At 48.5% G+C, this 25,169-nt stretch overlaps 2 protein-coding genes and 1 non-coding gene across 3 annotated transcripts in view; all 3 read left to right on the forward strand.

Moving 5' to 3' along the window:
• Positions 1 to 19,156, forward strand: part of LOC119396424 (cuticle protein 10.9) — a 197,244-nt gene extending 178,088 nt beyond the window's left edge. Inside the window, exon 4 of the mRNA XM_049417107.1 lies at positions 18,260 to 19,156. Coding sequence (XP_049273064.1) covers positions 18,260 to 18,413 — 154 coding nt within the window. The 3' untranslated portion in view covers positions 18,414 to 19,156. The remainder of the gene's footprint in view (positions 1 to 18,259) is intronic.
• Positions 1 to 25,169, forward strand: part of LOC119397552 (Down syndrome cell adhesion molecule homolog) — a 409,196-nt gene that overhangs the window by 237,207 nt on the left and 146,820 nt on the right. The window lies entirely within an intron of this gene.
• On the forward strand, positions 14,715 to 18,132 carry LOC119397548 (uncharacterized). Its single transcript, XR_007416590.1, has 3 exons — positions 14,715 to 14,739; positions 16,895 to 16,927; positions 18,084 to 18,132. It is a non-coding gene; the product is annotated as an uncharacterized LOC119397548 (transcript).

Consider the following 25,169-nt stretch of genomic DNA (forward strand, 5'->3'; position numbering starts at 1 on the left):
GCACCAGTCCCTTGAGCAGCACCGAAACAGATTGCCTGTTGAGGCGTTTCATGTTGTTGCTGGGTACAGAAGGAACAAAAATGATGGTGTTGACCTCGGGCCTTCGCGGCGCTCTTTCATTCGGTGCGTTCGAGGATGAAGCGGCCCTGGCGTTACGTCTCTTCGCCTTTCGGCTTAATACAAGTTCGAAGTCGTCGTCAGATGGCCCCTCACCTGTCAATGAGTAGACATCAGTGTCCTCGCTGTCACAGTAAGGGCCCGCCCGCTTCCTCGACGCGGCCGCCGCTGACGCCGCAGGACCTGGCAGATATCCGAACTGGTCAACGTTCATCGCCGATGAACTCAGTAGTAGCCTTCACGAGGTGCACATATTATTGCGCAAAAAAAAAAAAGGCAAGAGGTACTCGACAGCGTTCGGCTAGACAGACACTTCGTCGTCGTTCCCGGCATTTTAGATGCGAAGTATCTTAAGGCGGAGCTCAGTCCGGTGGTGGTAGTGGTGGTGGTGGTGGTGGTGTGCGGCGTGACCACCCTTACCGCGCATGCGCATACCCTCTCCACACACCTCCTCTCCACTTACCCTCTCCTCTTCCCCTCTCCACTCACCATCTCCCCTCCCCCTCTCCACTTTCCATCTCCCCTCTCCACTTTCCATCTCCCCTCCCCTCTCCACTTTCCCTCTCCACTCTCCCTTTCCCCTCCCCTCTCCCATACCCCTCTCCCCTCCCCTTTCCACTCTTCCTCTGAAACGCGGGCTAGACCAAAGCTAGGTGGCTTTGGCTAGACATGCCGAAATTCTCCTCCGCTACGCCGCGATGTGCTCGAGCGCATGCGCGTCCCCTCCCCTTCTCTCTCCTCTCCTACGCTGCCCCCCTCTCGCCCGCCTGCCCTGTGAGAATTAACGGCCAGGATAGATGGAAGATACGACGCGCGTAGCGTCCCTCTTCGCGTTCCACGACGCGAGGTCGGTAGCATGCCCAAGGAACGCCAACGGAACGCGATCGTGCAAGTGCTCTGGCTTCGCATCGCCTCATGGTCCCCTTTAGCGGGAGATGGTGTGATTTTCTTGTAGCTTTCGCTAATGTTAGGCGGATGACAAATGATCTGATTAATGGTTATAAAAAGATTCTATAAGCGATCGGAACCAATTTTGTGGCGCTGCCACGTGTGTATTTGTTATTTTTCATAAACACTTACAATTGAATGACGGCAAACGGAACAACCTTTTCCTAGTTTGTAACTGAAGAATTAAATGTGCCGGTTGGGATACACACCCTTGAATATTTGTCAGTTTAAGCTTATATAGCAGGTCCGGGAAATAGTGAGAAAAGATCACCAACCCGAAAATTGTACAGCGCGTAGTAAGGAGCTTCATTACGACGTGATTACGTGTTGAAAAACTACGTGAGGCGGACGTTCACACTATTTATTTTACCAACGCCTAAGAACATCGCAAGCATCGCTGAAGAGAACAAAATAATAGTCAGCGCGACACCGCGTAGCCTGCCTAATATGTCCAATGTCAAACTGTGACTGTTGGCAGAAAATGTTGCTGTGTAGTACTTGGACTACTGTCATGACTTCGTGTTTTTGTTGTTGTTGTATTTTGTCGCGTGCTGTCGTCACATCTCCTCTTCTTTTTCATTCTTTTACATCCCCTTTCTCCTTCCCACGTGCAGGGTAGCAAGCCGGAGACTTCTTCTGGTTAACCTCCCTTTCTTTCCTTTCTCTCTCTTCTCTCTCTCTCTCTCTCTCTCTCTCTCTCTCAGGCGCAACATCCACATGTGCCAGTATATTATGAGGTGAAAGGCGCGTAGACAGCGACACACACAAGAGAGATAACACGAGGTCTTGCATGTGTGTATCACCCGTATTGTACAGACAGTCATGGTTCAAGCGCCTTCCACCTCAGAATACGCTAAATTAAAACGCTCACCTTTCCAAACCAACGCCACTAGCAGTCTGCCTCTGAGGTGAAAGGAGTGTTTGAGTTGGACTTCTCACAACGCCCTTGCATGCATTGAAGCCAACTTTAACAAACTCTTCGTTTTCTTTTCAAGGCGAGTAAATTTTCCGAGGCGAACATTCTGAGAGCCCCATGCTGCAACTGTCGATCGCGCGGAAAGTGATTTGCGCCCTGCGGCAATTCTCGAGAAACACCAGCCTTAGTGACTGACTGTGGGCCTGCTGAGCACCCTTCTTCGCGCATAGAGTACTCACACCCTCCCTCTTTTTTCTTCTTCTTCTAATCGCCGATCATTCCCTTACCATCAATGCAGAGTAGCGAGCCGGATGCTCCTTTTATTAACCTCGATGCTTTTTCTCTCTCTTCCCTAAACGGAAGAGAACACGAGCACTCTGCTTCACCTCACAAAGGTGCTAATTGTGGAGAAGCCAACACTGACGAACACGACTTTTTGTTTTTGTTTGTTTGCTTGTTTGTTTGTCTTATATCCAGCATGAACGATACAAGTGCATTGGGCTTAGTTCCACAAGGACCTTACACGTAAAAAAAAGCCAACTTTGACGAACACTCCAGGCTATCTACTCCGAACAACTATCTACGTTCGCACGCACCGTCGTACTTAACAGAGATGGTTCTCGAGCTGCGTCACAACTCCCAAGTACTACAAGGTTGAATGGCGCACTAAGACGGCGAGTTTGCTTGCACTCTCCCGATGTATACACACGCGAGTTTCAAATCCTTCTCACTTGGTCACTGCTGTGCTTCTTTCAGCGCACGCTGCGGCAACCATGCCACCTGTTCACACCGGTGACAAACAGTTTCCAAAGGCACGCAAAAAAGCCACAACCTCCCTCCCCCCCCCCCCCCCCCCGGGGGGTTCTATCTGGACACTGTCACCTTCCGCCATCTTGTCAAATTTCGTAATTGCGGCATTTTAAGCCAATCAGAGGGGCCGTAGCAGCTCTCTGGGTCAATCAGAGTTGACCAATGGCGAATTTGATAACATGGCGGAATTTGACAATGTCGAGAATAGCACCCCTGACGATTTTTTTTTTCAGCCGTGCGCGTAAACTCATCGTCATCGCCATGGGCACAGATACAGGCGATGGAACAGCGCACTGCAACTTACGTGCGATAACCAAGCGCAGACACTTACAAGCGCATCCACCTGGTATTGTAAGGAGCCGACCTACTAGGGGCTGGTTTCCCGAACAACCTCTCAAAGATGTAAATAACAGTTTAATAAATGTTTACGACCACCCCCTTGTTTTGAACAAACAATTTCATGTTACACTGAGGAACACAAAGGGTAAGAGGTTATGTCACACATTATACAAACACCATAAAGAACGCGTGGTGTAACGAACTATTCACGCATCAAATTCATTCATCGACACCCCAACGGATAGGACGCTTCACCAAACTGCCTGTTCGAGCGACATGCCCTGTTGCCGAGGGTATCTGGTTGGCAGCTAATGAGGCAGGGGAATCGTCGCCTGCCGATTCAGCCTGATCATCGGCGTCTGGGAACTCGTAGCTTCCTTCGGGTTTCTCCCGTTTTGGTAGACAGCTCGGTATCATTCTGTTACGCCTCAGCGATATGCCCTCATGGGTCATCACCATGTAGGATCTGGGTGCAGCAGCCGCTGCAGTGACTGTGGCTCGAGCTTGCATGTCCGTCACCCTAACCGGATCGTCAGTAGGCATCTAGCACGGCAGCCTTTGTTAAAATACCGCGCTTGCCGCTTCGTTTCATAGCGCTCTTTAGCTATCACTTCCGAAAGATGCGATTCGACGGGACCGCGCAACTGCGGCGCCATTGGAACACAAGTCTGAAAACGCCGGCCCATCAGAACTTCCGCAGGCCTGAGGCCAACAACGCCAGGTGTCGCCCTGTAGGCGAGAAGAAAAAAGTGTGGGTTTTTTAGTTGAACACAAGGCGCTTATTATCTGCACCACTCTTTCAATATCCCCGTTATCTTCTGGATGACGTGGGCTTACAGTGATATGAACGAAATCTTAGACCTTTGCGAATTGCTCATATTGGGAACAAGAAAGATGTGGGTCAATATCTGTCAGCACTATTTCCGGAATGCCGTGGCGTGCAAAAATGGTTTTCCTTCTTTCCATAACGACAGTCTTCGATGAAGGAAGGGAGAAAGCAAGAAGAAAGGCAGAAGTGCGACTACCGAATAGCGTGGCAGGTCATCCCCTACTCTCTCCCACGCGATACATTGAGAGGGGGTTGCAATCAAAGGCTCAGAATCTTGCAGCGCAAAGCTCGCGCCTGTCGCACGTTCTTTGACCTGGCGTGCCAGCTGTTCTCTAACGTCTGGTCACCAAACCAACAACTTTCGACAGTGTTCGGCTTTTCGCAATGCCTGGATTCGATTCGTGTAACTTTGTTAAGACTTCCTTTTTGCAGGCCTTGAGGAATGATAAGCCCGGTACCGTTTAAGAGCGAGCCTCCAGACTCGGCTATCATTGCTTTATGTTGCCAGTATATGCCGTTCTACGGCAAGAAAGGCCTGCTTTCGCAGGCCAGCATCTGCGACATAACTGGTGCAATGCTTTACACACAAACATCTGCCTCTTGCGCATCTTTCACGCGTGGAACAAGTTGGTGCCCGCTATCAGGCCTTGAATGCATGATTTGCCAAACGATAATAGTTCGCCCATGGGAAGTTCTCTGTCTAGCCGCTTGCATTCCGCGAGCGGCGCCCGTAAAAGAGCGTCCGCAGTGACAAGGTAGTTTCCGGGAGCATACAGGACGCGAAAGTCGTAACGTATTGTCGCAGCCTAAAACGTTGTGCATGTGGGGAGCACGACAAGAGACAACTTCCCTATCTGACGCTTTGGCCCTCATGTATATATACTCGTATATATTCATAAAATCTTCCAGTAGTCTACGCCAAAGCTAGGGCTTCCTTTTTTACTTGCGTGTAACGCTGCTCGGTGCTTGTGACCGATCGCGAGGCAAACGCTACTAGCCGTCGCTCGCCATTACGTTGCGTTTGGAAAAGGACAGCACCAAGCCCAAAAGATGAGGCGCCTGCTGAAAGAATCGTAGTAAGTCCAGGGTCGCACAATGTCTTTATATATTTAGCAGGTCAAATGAGATATTCGTCAGGTATAGGGCCCAGGCTACACAAAGCTCTTAAAAGGAATGCTACGTAATTATTCTGCGTGCATAAGGTCTCTAAGGGCGTTATTACCCCTAAATTTTCGAGAGCTGGCAAACAGAAGAATCTGGCGCAAAGGAGTGACGATATAGAACACTTGGCGAGAGAACTTTCCCATCCATTGAATTTCTGCCTCACATTTGGCAGAAACGTTTGGATGAGCACCGCCTGTATCCGTGAGCACCTGGCCTGCCTTGCTTAGTCTAGTGCACGGTAACCCTGGGAAAGATGGCGGCACCACCGAAACTTCCGCGCCCGTATCCACCTTATCAAAAGCAGGCACGTTGTGCATTCTTACTTGAACAAATCGCGACTGCCCGCTCGATGCACTGACAGCTCCCAAAATAATATCGCCCGAGTCCATGTGCACCGAAGAGAGCCGTACCTTACCTGTCGCTCTTGTGAAAATTTCTTGAGGCACACCTTGCTGGGGTGTCCCTTGATACCGCAGTTTTCGCATTTCTCTGCCCCTTCTGGGCAGGCAGTCCTCGCGTGGAAGTTGCCCCCGAAAGAAGTTGCAGTGTTGATCCCGCCGTGCTGTGCCTTGATTTCCGAAGACTTTCCTTCCGTGTTCCTTCTGATGTGTCACGGCGTTAACACTTCGCCGCACTCATGGGACAAGGAAGCCTCGCCGACGCCTTTCGAACCGCGAAGGCCTTGTTGCACCTGCACCGCTGCCTTCAGCCGGGCTTTGCAAGAGCCGTTGAAAGAGTCAGCTTGGCGTCCACTTGAAGTGACTCAGAGAGCTTCTCGTCTCGAAGCGACGACAACAAAACGGTCTATCACGAGGCCTTCCTTGCGGTCGCCTAAGTCGCACCGGCCCTCCAGAACGTGCGGTGCTGTCACGAAGTGGTCGTCGGATTCTCCAGGCATCGGCTGCCGCTTGTGAAAACTAGTGATTTCGTACACCAAGCTGCTGTCCTTCATAAAGTACTTGTTGAACGGCTTTTGCGATGACGTCGAGCTTCTTCCCATCGTCGACCGAAGATTGAACGTAGAAAAGATGTCTCGTGCTTGTCGCCCTACTGGTGTAGACGAAGGCGCGCACTTGTGCCTCTTCCGACCACTCATTGACGCCCGGCGCTAAGCCGTTGACAATCTGAATCCACGCCGGCCGCTCCGACGTGTCGTCGAAGTCCAGCTGCGGAGACCGTGCGCTGTAGAAGGCATGGCACTTTCTGCTCTCATTTTCGTACAGCCTGACACGATTTGAGGGTTATCGAGAGAGCGTCGACCAGTAACAGCGCCACGGCCCAGGGGTGCTATCGCGGAACGATGCCTTATGCCATATTCTATGCTATTCTTATCACCCACCACACGCGGCTGGCTGATCGCGTTGATAACGCGGACGGACCGTCGTTCTGACCACTGGCCAAGCGCGAAAAGCACGAAAGGCATTGGAATCGGAAATAGCGTCGTTCCGCGATTGCACCCCAGAATTGTCTTTCTACGAGAGGGGGTATTAGGCAAGCTTCCCTCACTCGTGTTGCTGTTCCGTAAGCTTCGGTCACTCCCGTCCGAGCAAGGCGCTTTTTTATTTCATTGTTTTAAGTCGTAGAGGCACTTTTCTTGCGACAAGGGGTCTGGGACCGCATCTAGCATTGCAGAGGTTATACCATCCTGGAAAAATCCTTCGCACAATTTTATTGGCAGGCAAGGTAGGCAGGACGATGCGATGTCGATATTTTGTGTAACTTAGCAAGCCGATTCAAACGAAGCAGCGCCATGCGCCAGCTTACTCGATCTTTCCCACCAATTTTGTTATCGCCCGGGAAGATAAGAGGATCCGAGTCTACGGTGGATTGCAACGAATGGAGAGCCTAAAATGGAGAGAAAGGGTGGCGAGTTTGTCGTGGGGGTGATTGTTGTGACGTGGAACAGCCAACCAGGGAGAGTAGAATGCGAATGCGCTTGGCCGGTCAACGCTCGCCCGATACCCTTCAAATCGCGTGGTTGCGTCGATAGTTTAAACTGCTGACATCATGTAGTGTCGACGCGTGCTGCGGCAACCAAGAGAGGCAGCTGGTGCGGTTGAATGATCACTCCGACGACAGCCATTTGCCGGGGGCGCGCAAAACAGGCGAAAGCCTTAGATGCCTCATCCAACGCGAAAATTGGCCATCGGCGTCCGGCGCCGTCTGTGTCAACACGAGTGATGCAAAAAATCATCACGCGATGACGTCGCCCTATGACGTCGATATGACGTCAAAGATAGCCAAACTCTGTGACGTCGTTATTACGTGACCGTGATGTCGAATAACGTGACGTCACGCGGTGAGTGAGTGAATAGACGTTTGTTGAGTCCAGCAAAACACCCTAAAACGCTGACCCGACTAATCCCACGACGGGACCGACAGGTCTAGCCTGCCGGCCCGATCGCCATCACATGACATCGTCTATTGTTCAAAGGTGCGCCGATCACGGTGGCAGTGAAAAACCAGGCGAGGCGCAGAAAGCTTTCGACGCCTCTTATCTTGGAGGCAGTGCAAAAACACGCTGGGTGCAGAGATATCTCGGAGGGGGGCGGTGCAGGATCAATGCACCGACTGAGAAGAAACAGAAAAAGAAGATGGCTTTCGCCTTCGAGTCGTCTTAGATGAATGCATAAGAAACCCTGTTAGATTTCTGCAGTCGTATATGTAAGCCCCCTAACATCACCGCGGCGTGGCTTCCGTGGGCACAGATTCAGACGATGAAGCAGAGCACCGCTACAATGTGCGAAAACAGCGCGGAAGCACTTATCAGCACAGTACTGACCCGTATGAAGTGTGTTGCGCTTAAAGTAAAAACTCATTGGTACTGACCCCCGAGAGCATATTTCTTCTTTTGGCCCTTAGATTTCAGAAACGTTGACTGAGAAGTAGATAAAACAGGCAAATGCCGAAGCAAGGTTTGAGATTGGGCCAGTTGGTAATCCGTCTTCAACTACCAGCGCAGGGGGGGGGGGGGGATCGGAGATCTCTGTTCGTTCCGCGTTCGTTCTGGCGGTGTTACGTCACAAAAGTGGGCGGTCCGCAGCTATCTTCTGCCGAGAGGAAGAGGACAGCAAATCGTCAAGCGGTGAGCGGCGAGCTTTCCGGAAGTAGACGCGCGTCGTTTGTCCTCGGCAAGGGGACCGTATATTTCAAAACGAAGTGTTTCTCGCCTTCTAATAAATACAGTTGTTATACGGAAAGATATTGTTTTTCTTTACAAGCTCAAACAGTTTCTGAAACAGCAATAGCTTTGAGGGCTGATATTTATTGGTGTTAATTTTTCTAACGTGCTCGCTATGTGAAGTCGCGCACGCGAAAAAAAAAAGAGAGAAAAGTAGCGGTTGGCGCAGTTTTTCAAGATGTCATCCCACCGGAATGTCTGGCTTAGCTCCCGGGTGTCGAATCGTCAAAAGGAGCTTCTGCTGGCTTTTATAAAAGAGCACCCACAGATACCTACGCCGTCGTGCCCACTGGGGCTGTCGTTCACGAGTGAGGACCGGGACGACACGTGGCAGTAGCTGGTAGCGCTTTTGAACTAAGAAGACCTTGCGCGTAAGACCATAGGCAGGCCCGTTCATTTTGTTCGCACTGTTCGTTTCGAGAACAGAAAGCGACGCCGCACTCGCTCATGTCTTCAAACGCATCTCGCACCTCCAACCGCAAGAGAAGCACACGTCGCAAGCGCCATTTTCTCAAAATCAGCTGTTGCGGCAGCCGCAACCGCCGCATCATGCCGTGCGAAGCCGTTTGTTCGCTCGAGAGAACGCGTGCGAACGGTCTCGCGCTCGGTTCGTTTGTAGCAGACGACATGCTCGTTATGACGCGGTATGACGTCACCAAAAAATAAAAGATCAAGGAAAAAGAAAAATGGCTACGCCCCTCAGAGACGTGGTTTTTTCCGGCTTCGGCCAATCGCGTACGCCGCCAGAATGGGTACAGAACGAACGGCGCAGAACAAAGATCTCCGATCACCCCACTCGTTATGCCGCGATATGACGTCACCAAAAAAGAAAGGATCAATAAAAAAAAGAAATGGCGACACCCCCCGGCCTTGAGTGGCATCGGACTCTCTCGACTCGAGGCAACGGTGCTTTGTCGACTGTGGTTTGGTGTTGCTTTCACCAAATCTTTTGCCTTCAGAATCGGCATGGCAGAGAGTGCTACTTGCAGCCAGTGTGACAGCGAAGAAACGATAGACCACGTTCTTTGTCGCTGCCCTCGCTACAGCTCGCACAGACTGTCGCTAGCTGCTGCGTTGGCCCGCCTTGACGACAGACCCCTGTCGGAACAGTCAGTGCTGGAATGCCGACCTGAACTGTCTGCACAGCGAAAATCGTTTAAGGCCTTACTGAACTTTTTGCGTGGCAGTGGCCTATTGAATAGGCTTTAGTACTGCCGATCTACAGCTTCCTTTTGTTTATATCTTCTTTTTTTTTTTATCGCGCGCCTGCTCTTCTCTCCGCTGTCCTTTCCATCTTTCTCTCCCTTTCCCCCTCCCCTTAGTGTAGGGTAGCAAACCGGATGCTACAATTCTGGTTAACCTCCCTGCCTTTCTCTCGTTTTATTATCTCTCTCTCTCTCTCTCCCGCTTCAGCCAATCAGCGCGCTTGTTCTTCCCCAAGAGAACGAACAAGCGGAACGAACAGATCTCCGATCGCCCCCCAGAACGGACAACGGATGTTCCCTTTCTTGTCCCTTGTCCGTTCTGCACTGGTTGTTGAAGAAGGCAAATGCTGTCGTCACATACGCCTCGCCATCATCGGCCACCATATATACGAGGGGTGTTCAAATGAAAAGGTAAGACACGTCGTAACAACACAGCCGTTAACATAGACGCCTATGCCACCATGAGAGAACGTAGCGAGCATACGGGGGCGCCCATTTGCGCAGAAGAGAGCAGAGGCGCTTGTAAAGAGCGCAGTCCAATTGACGCGTCTGTTCGTGTGAGGGCAGGATGGCGTTCACATTGCAAAATTCAACGATTGAGGAGTAGCGAGGCGTTATTCTGATTTCTGAGAGCGGAAGGTGTTAAACTCCACCAATCATCGCCGGTTGGTGACCGTATACGGAGAAGAGTGTGTGAGACATTCCGAACCCTACGTAGGTTCAAGAACAAAAGACTCAAGGAGGGTGTGGTTCTGCTCCATGACAACGCGCGTCTACTCACTCGTCTCCAGGGTGACACGTGGTACTGGCCGAGTTCAAGTGGGAGCAGCTTGACCACTCGCCCTACAGTTCAGACATGTCGCCCTGCCATTTCCATGCGTTTTGTCCCCTGAAAAAACACCTGAACGGGAAGCGCTTCAACTCGGACGACGAACTCAAGGACGCTGTGAAGGACTGGGTCTCGTCACGGCCACAGGAATTGTGGGAACAATCCTTAGGCTCGTTCATCAAAGGATCGTTGTGCTCAGGCTTATGTTGTATACTTTGAATAAAGTCTTCAGTTATACCCACAATGTCGATTCGTACCTTTTCATTTGAACAACCCTTGTATGTATTTATTTGAAATAAAAAATATATGAAGGAGCTGTTGTCGCCATTTTTTGGCTATGGCTACCCCTTTCAACATGGCTGCAAAAGTAACACACACACACACACACACACACACACACACACACACACACACACACACACACACACACACACACACACACACATATATATATATATATATATAGGGTGTTTCAAGAAATGTGTCCAACCTTCTCAAAAAATCAGGAAAATGTGATATTTAATTGCTGCCTTCAGAATTGGTTTTTCTGTAGTGGCAGGGATTTTAACATGGTTAAAGAAATTATTTGGGACTAATTAAAAAAGTTAAATTAATTAACTTTTTAATTAGTGCAGTTAGGTGATCGTGTCAAATGGGAGAATTGAAGTTATTCATGCGAGAAACCCAACCCAACTTTGAGATTTCGAAAAAGTGGCATCTAGTAATAATTACGAAGTAATAAATTTCAACCAAATTCAATGGCGAAACCTAAACAGAAACATGGAAGAACGCAACTGCCATATTCTTCTGAGACGTCCAAAATGAGTGAATGACTTTTTCTGTAGCGCTAGGCATCTTAAGATGGTTAGAGACGTGACTTGAGACAGTAATTAAGAAAGTTAAATTAATTAACTTTTTAATTAGCGGAGTTAGGTGACTGTGTGAAATTGGGGAATTGAAGTTCTTCGTGCCAGAAACCCATCCCAACATTGAGATTTTGAAAAAGCGGCCTCAAGTAATAATTACGAAGTAATGAAATTCAACCGAATTCGATGGCTTTCGCTGTTGAAAGCCGTTGCATTTCGCTGAATTTCATTACGCCACAACAATTACTAGAGGACGCTTTTTCGAAATCTCAAAGCTCGGATGGGTTCCTCGCATGAAGAACTTCGATTCTCTCATTTGACACAATCACCTAACTCCACTAATTAAAACGTTAATTAATGTAACTTTCTTAATTACTGTCCTAAATTATGTCCTTAACTACCTTAAGATTCCTGCCACTACGGAAAAAGCAATTCTGAAAGACCCGAGCAAATATCGCTTTTTCCCGATTTTTTGAGAAGGTTGGACCACATTTCTTTGAAACACCCTGTATATATAATATATATATATAATATATATATATATATATATATATATATACACACACACAACACACAACACACACACACACACCACACACACACACACCCAGTCCTGCATTTGCCAAGTTCAAAGGTTCTCGTTTTAACAGAGCCCACGTGCAAGCGCAGTCCACACTTTCAGTGTAGTTCAGTCAATATTCATCACAAGTATATAATGTCTTAAAAATTAAATAAAGGTTCGCCCGAAAGGTACTGCCGGACTAACCTTAATTAAAGTTCATTCATTCATTCATTCATTGAAGCACTTTTATTGCTTTGTGATCTATCCGTGTCAGTCATAGGCCTAGTATTTTCGCTAATGAGACGCTCCGAGTCCCGCAAGTGTAGTTCCTGTTCGAGGGAGTCTATGTGGTAGTCTATCGTGGTAGTCTACGAGTTATAGTTGTTGTCATTATCATTTCCGTACTTATCAACGTCGTACTTGTAGTCAAGAATAACTATGCTAAGGCGCCTAAAATGCTCTCGTTTCATTACTGCTTTCAAATACTAGACTTATTCTTTCGTTGCGAGCTGACAGTGAGATTTCGCTTAATGTAATTTAATGTTTTAAAGTCTGACTGAAAACAAGGATTTTCAATGCCTTGTCAGAGGCGATCGTAGAGAATTCGCGACACCTGTTGGCACAAAACTATATTCCTGCGCTAAAGAAACAAACCATAAGCGAGAGAGGCGGAAGCTGGAAGACCCGGCAGCAGTGATGTGATAAAAAAAAAAAGAAGAACATTATAAGGACGAGTTAAGGTGATGAGTGGACTCGAAGCAGACTTGGTGGCTGAGCCCGCCAACAAGTCCGCCAGGAACTCGGAGGTGCTACCTGTCCACCTACCCATACAGTCGTTGTCCATTGTTCGAGTCCGAAGCTGTCGGCGCAGACGCTATAGCAAATGTAACGCTGTGACGTCTAACGCGTCCCATTGAGCTTATTCGCGCAGGTACACTGTGCGAACTGCAGTAATGTCAGCTTAAACCTTAATCGTACTGTTCCTGGCTAAATACATCCAGCAGATAGTCGCGAATAACGTGAACGGCTGTATTAGACTGTCTATAGTGAAAGACAAGCTTCCCAACAGCAATTTATACTGTTTCAAAAAGCGACGGCTGTAGACGGCGCATTTGCTATAAAGTAGATAACAGCGTCCGAGTAGATCCGCGTTATGAATTATAATACCAATATGTTCAATGTTGACCCTCGTCTGCACAATGCAAATCGGTATCGCTTTTATAACTTCCTTGAGAGTCAGCCGCACTGGCCTGCATAAACAAAACAAAACATGGCACTTAATTGCGCCTGTGAGATGTGGTAACAAACACAGAAAGAGACAAGAAACTTAGAACCAGCCAATAGCCTTTTATTAGGCAATGATCTAACATCTACATAGCACAAGTATCTTGGATAACCACAAACATGATAGCGCCTCCCATTTATCTACGTTGACCAGACTCGACGAAAGGGGTAGGCTCAGATTGCAATGGTGATACCCATACCACCTATCGGATTTTTCCTCTAGCATCGTACATCTGTTTACAACCCTTAACGTAATACCAAGCGGCTGCAAACACATCTCGTCTTAGTTCTTCGCTAACATCTTACGCCGCACTTGATAATCGCCGGAGCCTAACGAAGAAAATTACCACGCGCATTGAGATGAAAACCCGTGACTAAAAAAAGCACGCTAATCACAAAGCGAGCGGGAGGAAACTCTGTCCCTCTGTAATTATGCGCTTTTAAGCTACGCTCTCTCGCATCGACGTTGCATAATACTCGCGCGGTTTCTGCATCTGAAGACAGGCGCCACTAATGAGCGGACATATCACACGCGCACAAACGCACGTAATCCTTGTCTTGGTCTCTACTGCGTAGACATTGAGACATGCCTACATTAGAGACGCTGAACTTTTTCTTCATTGTCTCTTCAAATCAACAGGTGTATTACCTTCGTCAGGACGATTCGTCACACCTTTCTGGGAAGTCCGCAAGGTGGATTCCACAACGTTCCTGAGTACGCGGGGGAGTGCGGAGGGCAAGTTGAAGCAGGAAAGGGGCTGTATCGCTTGAGTCGATGATTGATTCAACATCCCGCTCAAGTTCCGTCTCCCATTGTGCTTTCAGCCATGACTCTTCGCTATAGTGGACAAGGACACGAGGAAACGGTGCCCGAGGCGAGAGATTCCCGTCAACGTATGTGAAGAGAACCGGCGGATAATGTGAAAATCACGGTCCCTCTCTCTCCCACGCGTGATCGCTGTGAACGCTGAAGGTTCGCGTGTGTGCATACCGGTGAGATTCTGCGTTCGTCAACGCCTCTTCCAGCGATGACCCTCGCCCCACCGATGTTACTCACTCCCCACTGCGCGACCAGCCGTTGGCGCATCTGTGAAGGACCAAAGAGCATGCACCGGGATCACTTAAAACAAAAGTATAGCGAGGGAAAGGGATTGCCGTTTGAATCTGGAGCATTCCTCGTCTATAGCGTCCGCGCGCGCGCGTGTGTGTGTGCATGCGGCATGCTCATCCCTCGTAGTTACCTCGCCACTGGTCCGCACAGCCAGCCTCTCTCCTCGTGGTGGTGGCCGGACCTTGTTTTTGTGTGTTTTTTTTATCGCTTCGTCGAGGGGGGAAAATGAGAGTGTAGCGGAGAAAGGGCACTCGAGCGGTGAAAGGTGAAACGAAATGGCCGCCCCGGTGGCGAGAAGGTAGTGCGGCCAGGGTTAGAGGCCCTCCACACACACGATTGTCCGCGAGCGCTGCGGCGCGCGCTTCGTGCGGTCCAACGCTGGCGACGCCGAGGCGTTGCGCAATGTAGGTCGGCTGCACCTGATTGGCGGCGGAAGAAGCGGCGCCGATGGCCGGGCGTAGCTCTATAAAAACCGAGATGAGCTACGGCGGGAAACTCATCCTTCCGACACTTGCCCGAAGTGCTCCAACACCGGTCTCGTCACCGAGTCTTGAACGACGTCCGTAGCCATGCACAAGGTGAGTTTAACGGCGATGTGGACGACAGACCGGAAAGATAGGACGGACTCGCAGCGGAGACCGGGGCGGTGGCACGCTCCCTGGATTTGTGCCCCGTCCTCGGTCTCAGCGATTCGGGTCCACTTCTCAGTCCACGGATAAGGGATTACGCCAGCGTATATAAATCAGTCGTTAGTCCGCGTCCGTCCCGTCTTCTTCTACTCTGGTGTCTCGTCCCCAGCGCCGTTCCTCAAAATAATGTCTTATCATCTAGCACGTTTCTTATCATACACGTTTCTTGAGTGTACCACCCGCCGCGCTCTTATGGAGCGCGCCCGAAGCCGCCCTCTGGCTCCTTTGATTTAGCGCGTTCGTTCTTACGGTGCCGCTGAATTAATTCCGCATTTGTTCGTTTCATCTTTCGGCGTTCGCAGCAGCTGACGCCTGACAAGCCAGTCGATTAGCTGCATTATGAATTCAGTATGTAGCCACTGGCGTTCTTTGTTGGGTTTTCAGGATTCATACTGTTATCCTTCTGTAGGTCCTTTAACATTTCTTTCTAAGAGTGTTGCTGATTTGCCTTTGACATCAGCTTTCTTACGACGTAATTAGCACCCTCCAACTATTTTAGTTTATGCTGTAATGTTTTGAAGCAGTTTCCCATCACTTAACCGTTTAACATATACGAGTACAAGTACGCAAGTACAAGAGCAAATAGTTAGGAGAGGAACATTTGCAGTCATCTTGCCGTTAGACATACATAACCTGTCTTGAGTTATCTTCGCGTCACGTATACATCAGTAGTAGTTTAGAACATCGGCACTACTGCTCTAGAAGCACACTCTCAGCGTACAAGATGTGGCGGCTCGCGTTCGCTCCATAGCAATTTCACGACATGCTTGTGAGCTGGCAGGTGCACTGTAGATCACAAATAAGCGATAGTTGTGAACACTCCACACCACGATGCATAAAGCTCCCATCCGGCAGTCGCGACTCCCTAGTTATAACATTTTAGTTTTAATGGGCACACACAGTTTTTATCTGATTGCTCCTAATAACGTATCTTTATACTATCAATTCAAAAGGAAGATCACTTTGGAGTTAACATTGTGTCTCGGTCAGACGCAGTCACGTTAAATAAAGACATTAAGGCGAAACAATGCAAGGCCAGATTGGCTTGTACCAAGTCCTACACTACTCTCCATTATTTTTATCTACCTGCGGCACTAAGTCTCATAATTGCGAAGCACTTAATTGCTGCGAGACCGACTGATCAGCTGCACGGAGAGGAGCGCTAGAAAGTGGAAGCTGAGAATGCTTGTGATGCATATATTGGAACTGTGTTCGCAACGTGCTTTAAACAGTAGGCCTTCCAAACAAATTGAACCCTTTGTTGTATTCAAACTATTTCGCGTATAATCGGCGCACGTCTAAGGACCATATACATACAGGTTAAGAGCGCTTTTCGGAGATTTAGTGGCTTTAGGGACACTGTTCCCGTTACAGCTGTAAGTAACTGTTCCCGTTACAGCTGTAAGTAAAGTTACTGCACTGGAAAACAACACTTCCTTTATTCAAGTGGCGTTATTGACAGATTACCTGAAAAAAATGTGCGTGTGTCCTTCGGAATGGTAAACAAACTCCAAACTTAATTGTCTGCACAGTCTACATCGGTCTCAAGGACCATAAGATTTCTATAAGCGAAATGTCCTCAAATTGACTACCTCATTGCGATACCCGGACAGATTTTGTTTTATGAGTTTTAACACCGTGATATCCAACCGAAGAACAAAATATTTATTTCATTGAGACAGAGACGCGAGAGTAAGTTGAAAGGAGGAAGGTTAACCGGGATAGTAACATAGGTTTGCGACCATACCCTGGAATTCGCAACTGTTGTTTCTGGACTGTCGTGAGAATGAGAGAAAATAAACTTTATTTTACGACAAGGCGCGCGTTCTCCTCGTCCAGAGCTGAGTGACTTCCTTATTCCAGGTAGCTGAGAATGAAATGCAAGAATTAGACTTCCTACATGCCGCGCTTATGTTTTTATGTGCGCCCATCCTTGAGAATGAGAGCAAAGGAGTTGCTTCTTGCTTTGAGATAATGTTTCATTCGTTCAAGTGCAGAGCCTGATAATCAGTGTCTAACATTGCACTTGCATTTTTTGTTGCAGCTCGTTATCCTCTTCGCCTGCGTCTGCGCTGTCGTAAGTTATCATTCACCAAGTATTTTAGACATTGGCATCTGCTCCTTGTAAAGAAAATATATGGTAGATATGGAGTCTTTTGAAGGTCACTTCATAAAAGAACGCGTCATGTTGTCCAAGTCGCATAAGCGTAGAGGAGAAAAAAAAATGGGGATGTCGGGCTGTTATTGAGTCACGAAAACGTCGTACAGGGACGTCCTAACAAACTTCGGGTCTTTCTAAGAGCAAATATTTTCTTATGTCGTAGAGAGAGACAACTGATCACATATGTAGAAGTACATAACAATAATTGTTGGGATTTTACGTCCCAAAACAACGATATGATTATGAGGGATGCCGTAGTGAAGGGATCAGGAAACTTTGACCACCTGGGGTTCTTCAACGTGCACCTAAATCTAAGTACACGGGCCTCTGGCATTTCGCCTCTATCGAAATGCGGCCGCCGCGGCCGGGATTCGATCCCGCGACCTTCGGGTCAGCAGTCGAAGCACATACGTAGGAGTATGAAAACATATGTTGTATGCGAAAGCTCAGGAGAATATGAGAACTTGAGGAGGTGAATATTCTTGAACACGGGGTGCCACTGGAGCTAACGTTTCGACAAGCAATCTTGTCTCCTTCAAGGTGGCAAAGAGTTGCTGCTTTGAAGAAGACAAGGTCACTTGCCGAAACGTCAGTTCCAGCGACTACCCCTGTTCAATAATATTCATCTCTGATGTATGCAAGGTAGACAGGACGCGTTTAGCGCTATTATGGGAGGTTTACGTTAATATAATATTTGAAACTGCAGAAAGAGTAGTTTGTAAAAAAAGTTCGCTGCTAAAAAAATGAATATGAATGTTTGAAGAGGAAAACAAACGGGAAAGAAGATAGTGATAAACTACAGCGAGAATTGCTTTGAGTTATACAGAAACCGCTATGCCTAACTGAACGTTTGTTAACGTAAGGCACCAAGTCGGGCTAGTTGGTTGACGTTCATCGTAAGTGCATTCTAAGTGCGCTGACAATCTCGGACAAAGAAGAGGGAAGAAGACTGCGCACATCCATGGAGTCTTCTTCGCTCTTCGTCGTCCGTGTCTGTTAGCGTAGTTAAAAAGTATTTACGATGTTTGTGAACATGCCACTCGCGTCCTGACAATTGCATTCTCGCACGCAGGCCGCACAGCGGGGCTTCGCGCCGGTGGAGAACTACCCTCCGATCCCGTACTCCTTCAACTACGCCAGCCAGGACGCCGAGGGCTCGCACACGCACGAGCAGAGCGGCGACGGCTCCGGACGCGTCACGGGACGCTACACCATCCAGCTGGCCGACGGCCGCACGCGTACCGTCACCTACACGGCCGACGAGAACGGATACCGCGCCGAAGTCGTCACCAACGAGCTGGGCACCGAGTCCAAGAACCCCGCCGACGTCGTGTTCCAGTCGAGCGCCCCGACCGGACCCGAGGCTGCCATTGCCAACGAGCCCAACAGGATTAGGGGCTAAGCACTGAAACACTCCTTGCCCGATCGCATCCGCTTCCCTTTTGCTTGTGACGTCATGTTCCTTTCGCGGATTTCCCCCGAGCGCCTGAACTCCCAGTGCGTCGCTAGACGTTGTAAATTTCTGTCCCTGTTCTTTGTTTGTCGCTCTTTCTGATTGTATTTGTGTTGTTGAACGTCTTTCTCTACTGTCCTAGTGTTGAACGTTGCCTGATTGTTACGCAGTTAGCTGCACTCTTATGTCCATACGTATATTCCGACTTCCTCCTTCAGCAGGTGGATAGAATCCTTCTTCGGCTCAGAACCCCGCGGCTTTCCATTATGCGCGGGCGGTCCTGGGTGAAACTCGGGTTCGGTTTCTCTTCGGTGCGGGTATACATCGTTGTGGGTGGGGGCTTTGCATTAAAAGCGGGTCGTGGCAGCCGCTGGTGTACGGCTTTGCTAGTGGTACTACATCTGTTTACTCTCAGAAGCGGGATCTTCCCATTCCTCCTTCGTCTTTCCGGTTGCAGTTTTTTTTTAGCCTTCGACCACACGTGCCAAGTAGCGCGATGCCGTCCACGAATACGTTGTTGCCTCAAGTGAATGTTATGTGTGTTTCGTCCTGACGTCTCGTCCTCGTTGTCGCTACCTCGACGTCCCCGCAGCACCTGCCTCTTTACTACTACCGTGGGAAAAATGTCTGTCCGGTGTTGTGACTCTGGTGTACACGTGTGCATAATAAAGAGTGATAATCGTAGCCTGCCATCGCTTGTGTGTTCAGTGACTTCGTAACGCTCCGCGGAGCATGTAGTAAGTTGATATGTTGAACTTTCGACAGTGTGGGTACTTAAAAAAAACATGCCCGACAAGGCGACGCGTTAATCGACTCACTAAATAATCACGCCATGGCCTCTCGTTCAGTACGCGAAGTTATATGACTTGGCTTTGCCTATTTGGTTGCCTGGTCTGCCGTATTTCGGGCCTCTCGAGCAAAAAGAAATAAGTGGTCGATAATGAGGCCTGAGTCATCGTCTTTCATCACAACAGCCCGACGATCTAACCCTCAGACCATGGTATTCCTTTTTTCCTTGATGATATTTAATTTAGGGCAGATAAGATGCTTCTGGGAAATCCTGGCTTTAGACATGTCTACTTAGCGTAAAAAAAGAAGAAGGACCAGGTGAAAGAAACAGAGAGGACTTGTCCTTCTTCCTTTTCTACCCTAAGTAGACGTGTCTCAAGTCAGTAATTCGCACCATCTAGCCCAACTCTCACTCTCTAATATTTCTTGGAAACATTTCATGCATACCTATACCCGTATCGGGAACAACTTTCTGACATTCTTGCCTGCAGGATCTTCGCGACCGACTTGCACTCCCTGTTCCTTTCTTTTTTAGCTAACGCCCCATGAAATCAAGCTTTGCGACATTGTCACCTTCATTAAAGGCATAGGCCAAACAGGCTTTGTCGCTTCTAAGCAGGAGTACAAATGCCATCGTCGCTTTTAACGACATGACATGGACATAGGTGTATACACATGCTGTACCTCACATAATCACAGGTCACATCGCAATCCGTGTTTCCTTCGCTTATGCCCTTCATGTGTACCCGCGTAAAACTCAACAATGAGCATGTCGTTAAGTCTTGTCGAAAGGTCGGTCATGCTAAGTCGTGTCCAAGGGTCGGATAATGCATTCGACGTAATGTGCTCGTCAACACCGCTTTCTTCTTCTTGCTGCTGTCGTCGAACGCACGCTCGTGTCACACGCAGAACTGCTCGTCTTACGCCAACACGCTGGTACACACTGCGAAACGCCAAACGATGCTTACCAAACGGTTGACATCGTAACATCGTTTAGCGCAGCCTTGGGAGCCTGTACATTTTTTTTTTTGGTTTAAGATAGAGCGGAATAACACGCTGATCCTAAGTTGACAAGAGGAAACATCCCCAAGCGCACATTTGAGCTGCTGTAACAAGCGTGTCCACAGTGCCACTTGTATGCTGCCTTGAGCAACCTCTGTCGCTTCTTTGCTCGCCTTGCGTGCTCTTGACCCTAAATTTCTGTGCAACGTCAGGAACGTTTTCGCCATCTAATATTCTTGTACTATGGCCACGAGGACACAAAGGCATTACTACTGTACTTGAAGCCGAACGGTTTCTACAACCCTTTGTAGACTTGGTATGCACCTTCAGGTACGCGAGTAGCGATTTCGCTCTCTTTCCATCTAGTATTTCTGTTTTCAACGCTTTAACCCCATTTTTCCCAGTGCGTGGTTGCAGACCGGATATGCATCTAATTAAGCTCCCCGTCTTTTCTTGATATTTCTTCTCCTTCTCAAGAACTACAAACGTGAAATGCTTCCATAGCTTTTAACAAATGCAGCGCCCACTTAGAGTCCCTACGTACGCGCTTTAGCCAGGTGGCTGGCTGGCGTTACATGCAACTGCATAACTTAACATGACAGCTGCATCAAGCGGATGTTTAAGCTGTTTGTTTTACAAAGTGGACACTCGCTAAACAAATACTGAAAAAAAAATAAACTGTGAATATGACCTCTTCCGTCTACACGGTTAAACGCAGCTATTTACAAGCAGCGGTCCCATGAAGACCAATACTGAAGAATTCGAGAGTTAAAACATCCTGTGCTTGCCGCAAACTTATAGTCATATTTCAATTAGCTGCTCGTTAGAGGTTTTTGACTGTGAGGACCGCCTTTTTCGACACATTGCGTACGTCCCAGCTGAGCAGTTCTAGCACACAACATCTCAAAAGAAAGACGCAGGCCGTAGTGTGGTGCCCACATTAACGCCAGACCTGACTCAACCACAGCATTCTTTCCGACGCTCACGCCTTAGCGACGATTTGCATCGCTGCGCGGGCAACGGAAGAACGAACGCCCGCACGCCGGGTCACAAAATGCCAAGCAAGGACGACGGTGGGTAAGACGCCCACGTCTACCGGTCCCTCGCGTGGGAGCAACGCATTGTATTTGAAGAGTGCGATTGTTAAAGAAACAAGGGGCCTCGCACAAACCCATATGCGCACACACCCGAAGGGGGTAGGCACGAAAGCGAATCAGGCGTGTTGCGTAACGGCATGCGTCTGCTGCTGGACTTCAGCTACAATTTATTTAAACTGAAATACGATACGGGGTCTCCTTTCTTCTCACCAAGTTGCACCCGATACCTTAGATTTTATCAGATAACAGACACACTTCAACCACTTCCACGGTGCGAAAACCTTCCGACAGCGAAGTAAGCGCGCGAGTGTGTATGCAATTAGCTATCAAGATCACGTGTAAATCCGCAGCTAGGTTTGAAACACGCGTGCTTACACATTTCAATCATAATCACCACCATCATCGTGATAATTTAACACCATGCCACTATAGTATACTACTACTACTACTTCTACTACTACTACTACTACTACTACTACTACTACTACTACTACTACTACTACTACTACTACTACTACTACTACTACTACTGCGACGACGACGACAACGGCGACGACGCACTAAGACAGCATCGCTGTAATAGCTAAAGTGGAACTGTTCGCAAAACGTTTGACAATAATCTTAAAAGACTGAGAGATAATTGATGATCCTTTTGATGTTGAGGATGATAATTGACACGAACTGCCTCATTCAGCGCGAGTAGACAGTACATCTGCACCACGAACGAACAAGCAAACAAATAAATGCACGCAAGCAGGTGAGTATGCGAGCGAGTGAGACAAAGTACACATGTACGACATGAACTTCCATGTGGGCGGGAGCTGTCGCACGGGACTTCAACGCAATAGTTACGAAATGTTACCTAGGAAAAAAGTTATACTCCGCGTTGGATGATGCTGAAGGAGAAATCCGATGCGTGGGAAGTATGTAGAAGTATGCACCGTCCGACGATTCCTCATTACTTCTAGTCTTCACCTTACCCCGAACTTCTGTCTTGCCAGGAAACAAGAAGAAATGCAAACGCCATGAACTTGTAGTCTTTCTCTTTTAGCAGCGAAGCTGTTTAGCAAATCATTCCTTGTGAGTCGAGCGCAGAAAACTAACGTCATATTAACGGATATGTGCCACTGTGTGGCTACCTGAGGACGAGTACAGAGAGAGAGAGAGAGAGAGAGAGAGAGAGAGAGAGAAAGAAAGAGAGATACAAACAAACAGAGAGAGAGAAAGCTACAAAGAAAAATGATCATTTTTGCCGAAAAAAGTTCTTCACGATGCAAACCCGCGTACCCTTCATCTGCAGGCGAGCGTCCTTACCACTCGGCTACCCAGGTAGGCTAGCAGAGCATAGCATAGCCTTGTATATAGTATAGTGTTGCAAGGGAAGTGAGCGTGAGGAGGAGAGATGTGATGGTGAGGAGGAGGGAAATGAGGAGGGGAGAGAGTGAAGCGTAGCACAGAAAGAATGAGAGAGAGAGAAATAGAGATAAATAAATGCAGAAAGAACATCAACGAAAGAGAGAGAAAGAAGTATAGAGAGGAAAAAAAAGATAGAAAGAAAGAGAAAGCAAGCATCGCGTCGTCTAGCGACCAGATACCGCACCACCTGGCCAAGCCGCGCATGCGCAGTAGCTAAGACACGCCCGCCGACGGGGACATCGCGCGCAACCTCCGCTCTGTAGTGCATAGCCTAGCTGCGTACTCCTGAGGAGGAAGCGGCGCATATCGAGGCTAGACCTGTCGGTCGACGGAGAGAGCGAGCGGCGACGGGTCCGTGCTTCGCTTTAGCCAAACTTTGCGCGACTTAGTCCAAACTGCCCGCCATTTTTTTTTTTTGTTGCTTACGTTTCGTGTGCTGTGCTTAGGTACATTCGTTCCAAATTTCAGAAACTGCGCATTTCTCACCATATTTTGTTTTCTCGGCGTACAAAGACAACTCGAGTACGATGCGAACGACTAGACAAAAAAAAAAAAAAGAAAAGGAAAGGAAAAAAAAAAGCTCCCAAATGAGAAACAACAAAGAAAGCATGGTAACCGGAACAGTTCGTGCCTGATTGCAACTCAGCGAGAAAAGAAAGAAAACGACATACAAACAAATATCATCAAGCCGTAGAGATACGCCTTCTTATTGCATAAGTATTTAGCATGTCCTCCCGTTCTGCGTCATACAGCGGCCAGGCTAACAACGTGTGGACGGATATGCGCGTTTTTTTTTTTTTGGCTGCACCAACAACAGGTGCACACGCGCAACACGTCCGACCTTGGCTATGCAGCGCCGACAATGAGTGCATGTCACGACTCGTAGGTGCTTCTATAAGGGTCAATAGAGGGGCCGAGACGCGCTAGAGATAGGATCTTGTTGTTTGGAGTATCGTGTGGCGCCGTCACACAATCTCCACGAGCGTGCCAGAGACGAAAATTGCCGGGTAAGGGCCCCCGGGCGTAATTCCGCGTTGCGCCGCTCGGTCTCTCTTCACTTGAGCGCGCCGGCTCGTGAGATATGAGACGTCACAAGTGCGTAATGTGCACTCCCGACGCGAAGCACCTCGGCAAAAAGTGACGAGATGATTGTTGGGATCACGCGACGGTCATGACGATTGCCTGATGTCTTCATCGTCCTCGCGGCTCTCGCTTCCGCTAGTTACGTCCTATTTCTCACTCGCAGGACCCTGTCGCTTTGCCTATAGCTGTCACCCGTTATCTTCCGCAGTTTCCTGCTGTAATATTTTCCTGAATTATTAGCAGTCTCGCCACCAGTTTTCTGATGGACCATGTCTCCTCTTTCCACTCATATAATGTTCTGGTGCAAGGCTGAAGTGCTTACTATATCATGAAGCCGAGATCGCGTCTCTCTAGCACAACTGCGTTGAACAAAAGTTAGCCCGCTCAAGCTGTTTTCGTTTAATTGTTCAGCACAATGAAACTTTGGGCGAGTTGGCATTAGACAGGTGGCAACTGTTAGCTTGAGAATGGCCGGAGCTGAGCAGTGCACTCTCAAGCTAACAGTTGCCCCCTATCTAAAACCAACCCGGCTCAGCCAGCGCGCGGCGGAGGCTGCGGTATCCCAAGGGATCTCTGCCGACTTCCTCTAAGCCAGCGCAACCGGTCTTCGGAGTGGTCCCCCTTTTTTGGGCGCAATAAAGAATTCACTACAACTAATTGTTAGCTTGGTTAGCTTGGTTTATCGCCTGGTTTGCTGCTCCAGGTGTAAGGTCATATGGTATATACAATGACAACATTTATTCAGAAACAATACGTAGTAACACACCTATATACAGTACTCAACAACCGTAATACGGGCAGACCTTAATGAAAAAGACAAAAAAAAAAGAAGCGCATCTCCCTCCACTGATTTAGTTAATGAATCCGCACTTAATATCTGCTCTCAAACTTTCAATCATCAACTGCGTCACAGCCTTCAATTACCTTACCAAACACGAAGAACAGAAGTAATACAAATGAGAAATACCTCTCTTATAGTACTTTCGTTTTTTGTCGCTTTTTTTACTGTTTGCAGCACGTATTACACTACCAAATAATTATGCTATAGGTTCTGCTGACGTCACACACGTCCGAATAAACGCCTGGCAACGGGCGAACTCGCATACATCGACATAACGCGCGGGGTCGTTCTCACGTTATTAACGCATGCGCATCGCGCACGTCAGGTCAGGAACGCGGCATTGTTCGCGTACGAGGACGGATGCAACGAAAGAGGGTCCTCCCTGGAGGCCGGCCGTATACTTGAAGCGTGCAGTATGCCCAAAACTCAAGGGCGAACTCGTTGATGCCGGGAGGAGACGCTATACGCCTCCCTCTG

This window comes from Rhipicephalus sanguineus, chromosome 6 (genome assembly GCF_013339695.2).
Source record: "Rhipicephalus sanguineus isolate Rsan-2018 chromosome 6, BIME_Rsan_1.4, whole genome shotgun sequence".
In the NCBI taxonomy this organism is placed as follows: Eukaryota; Metazoa; Arthropoda; class Arachnida; order Ixodida; family Ixodidae; genus Rhipicephalus; species Rhipicephalus sanguineus.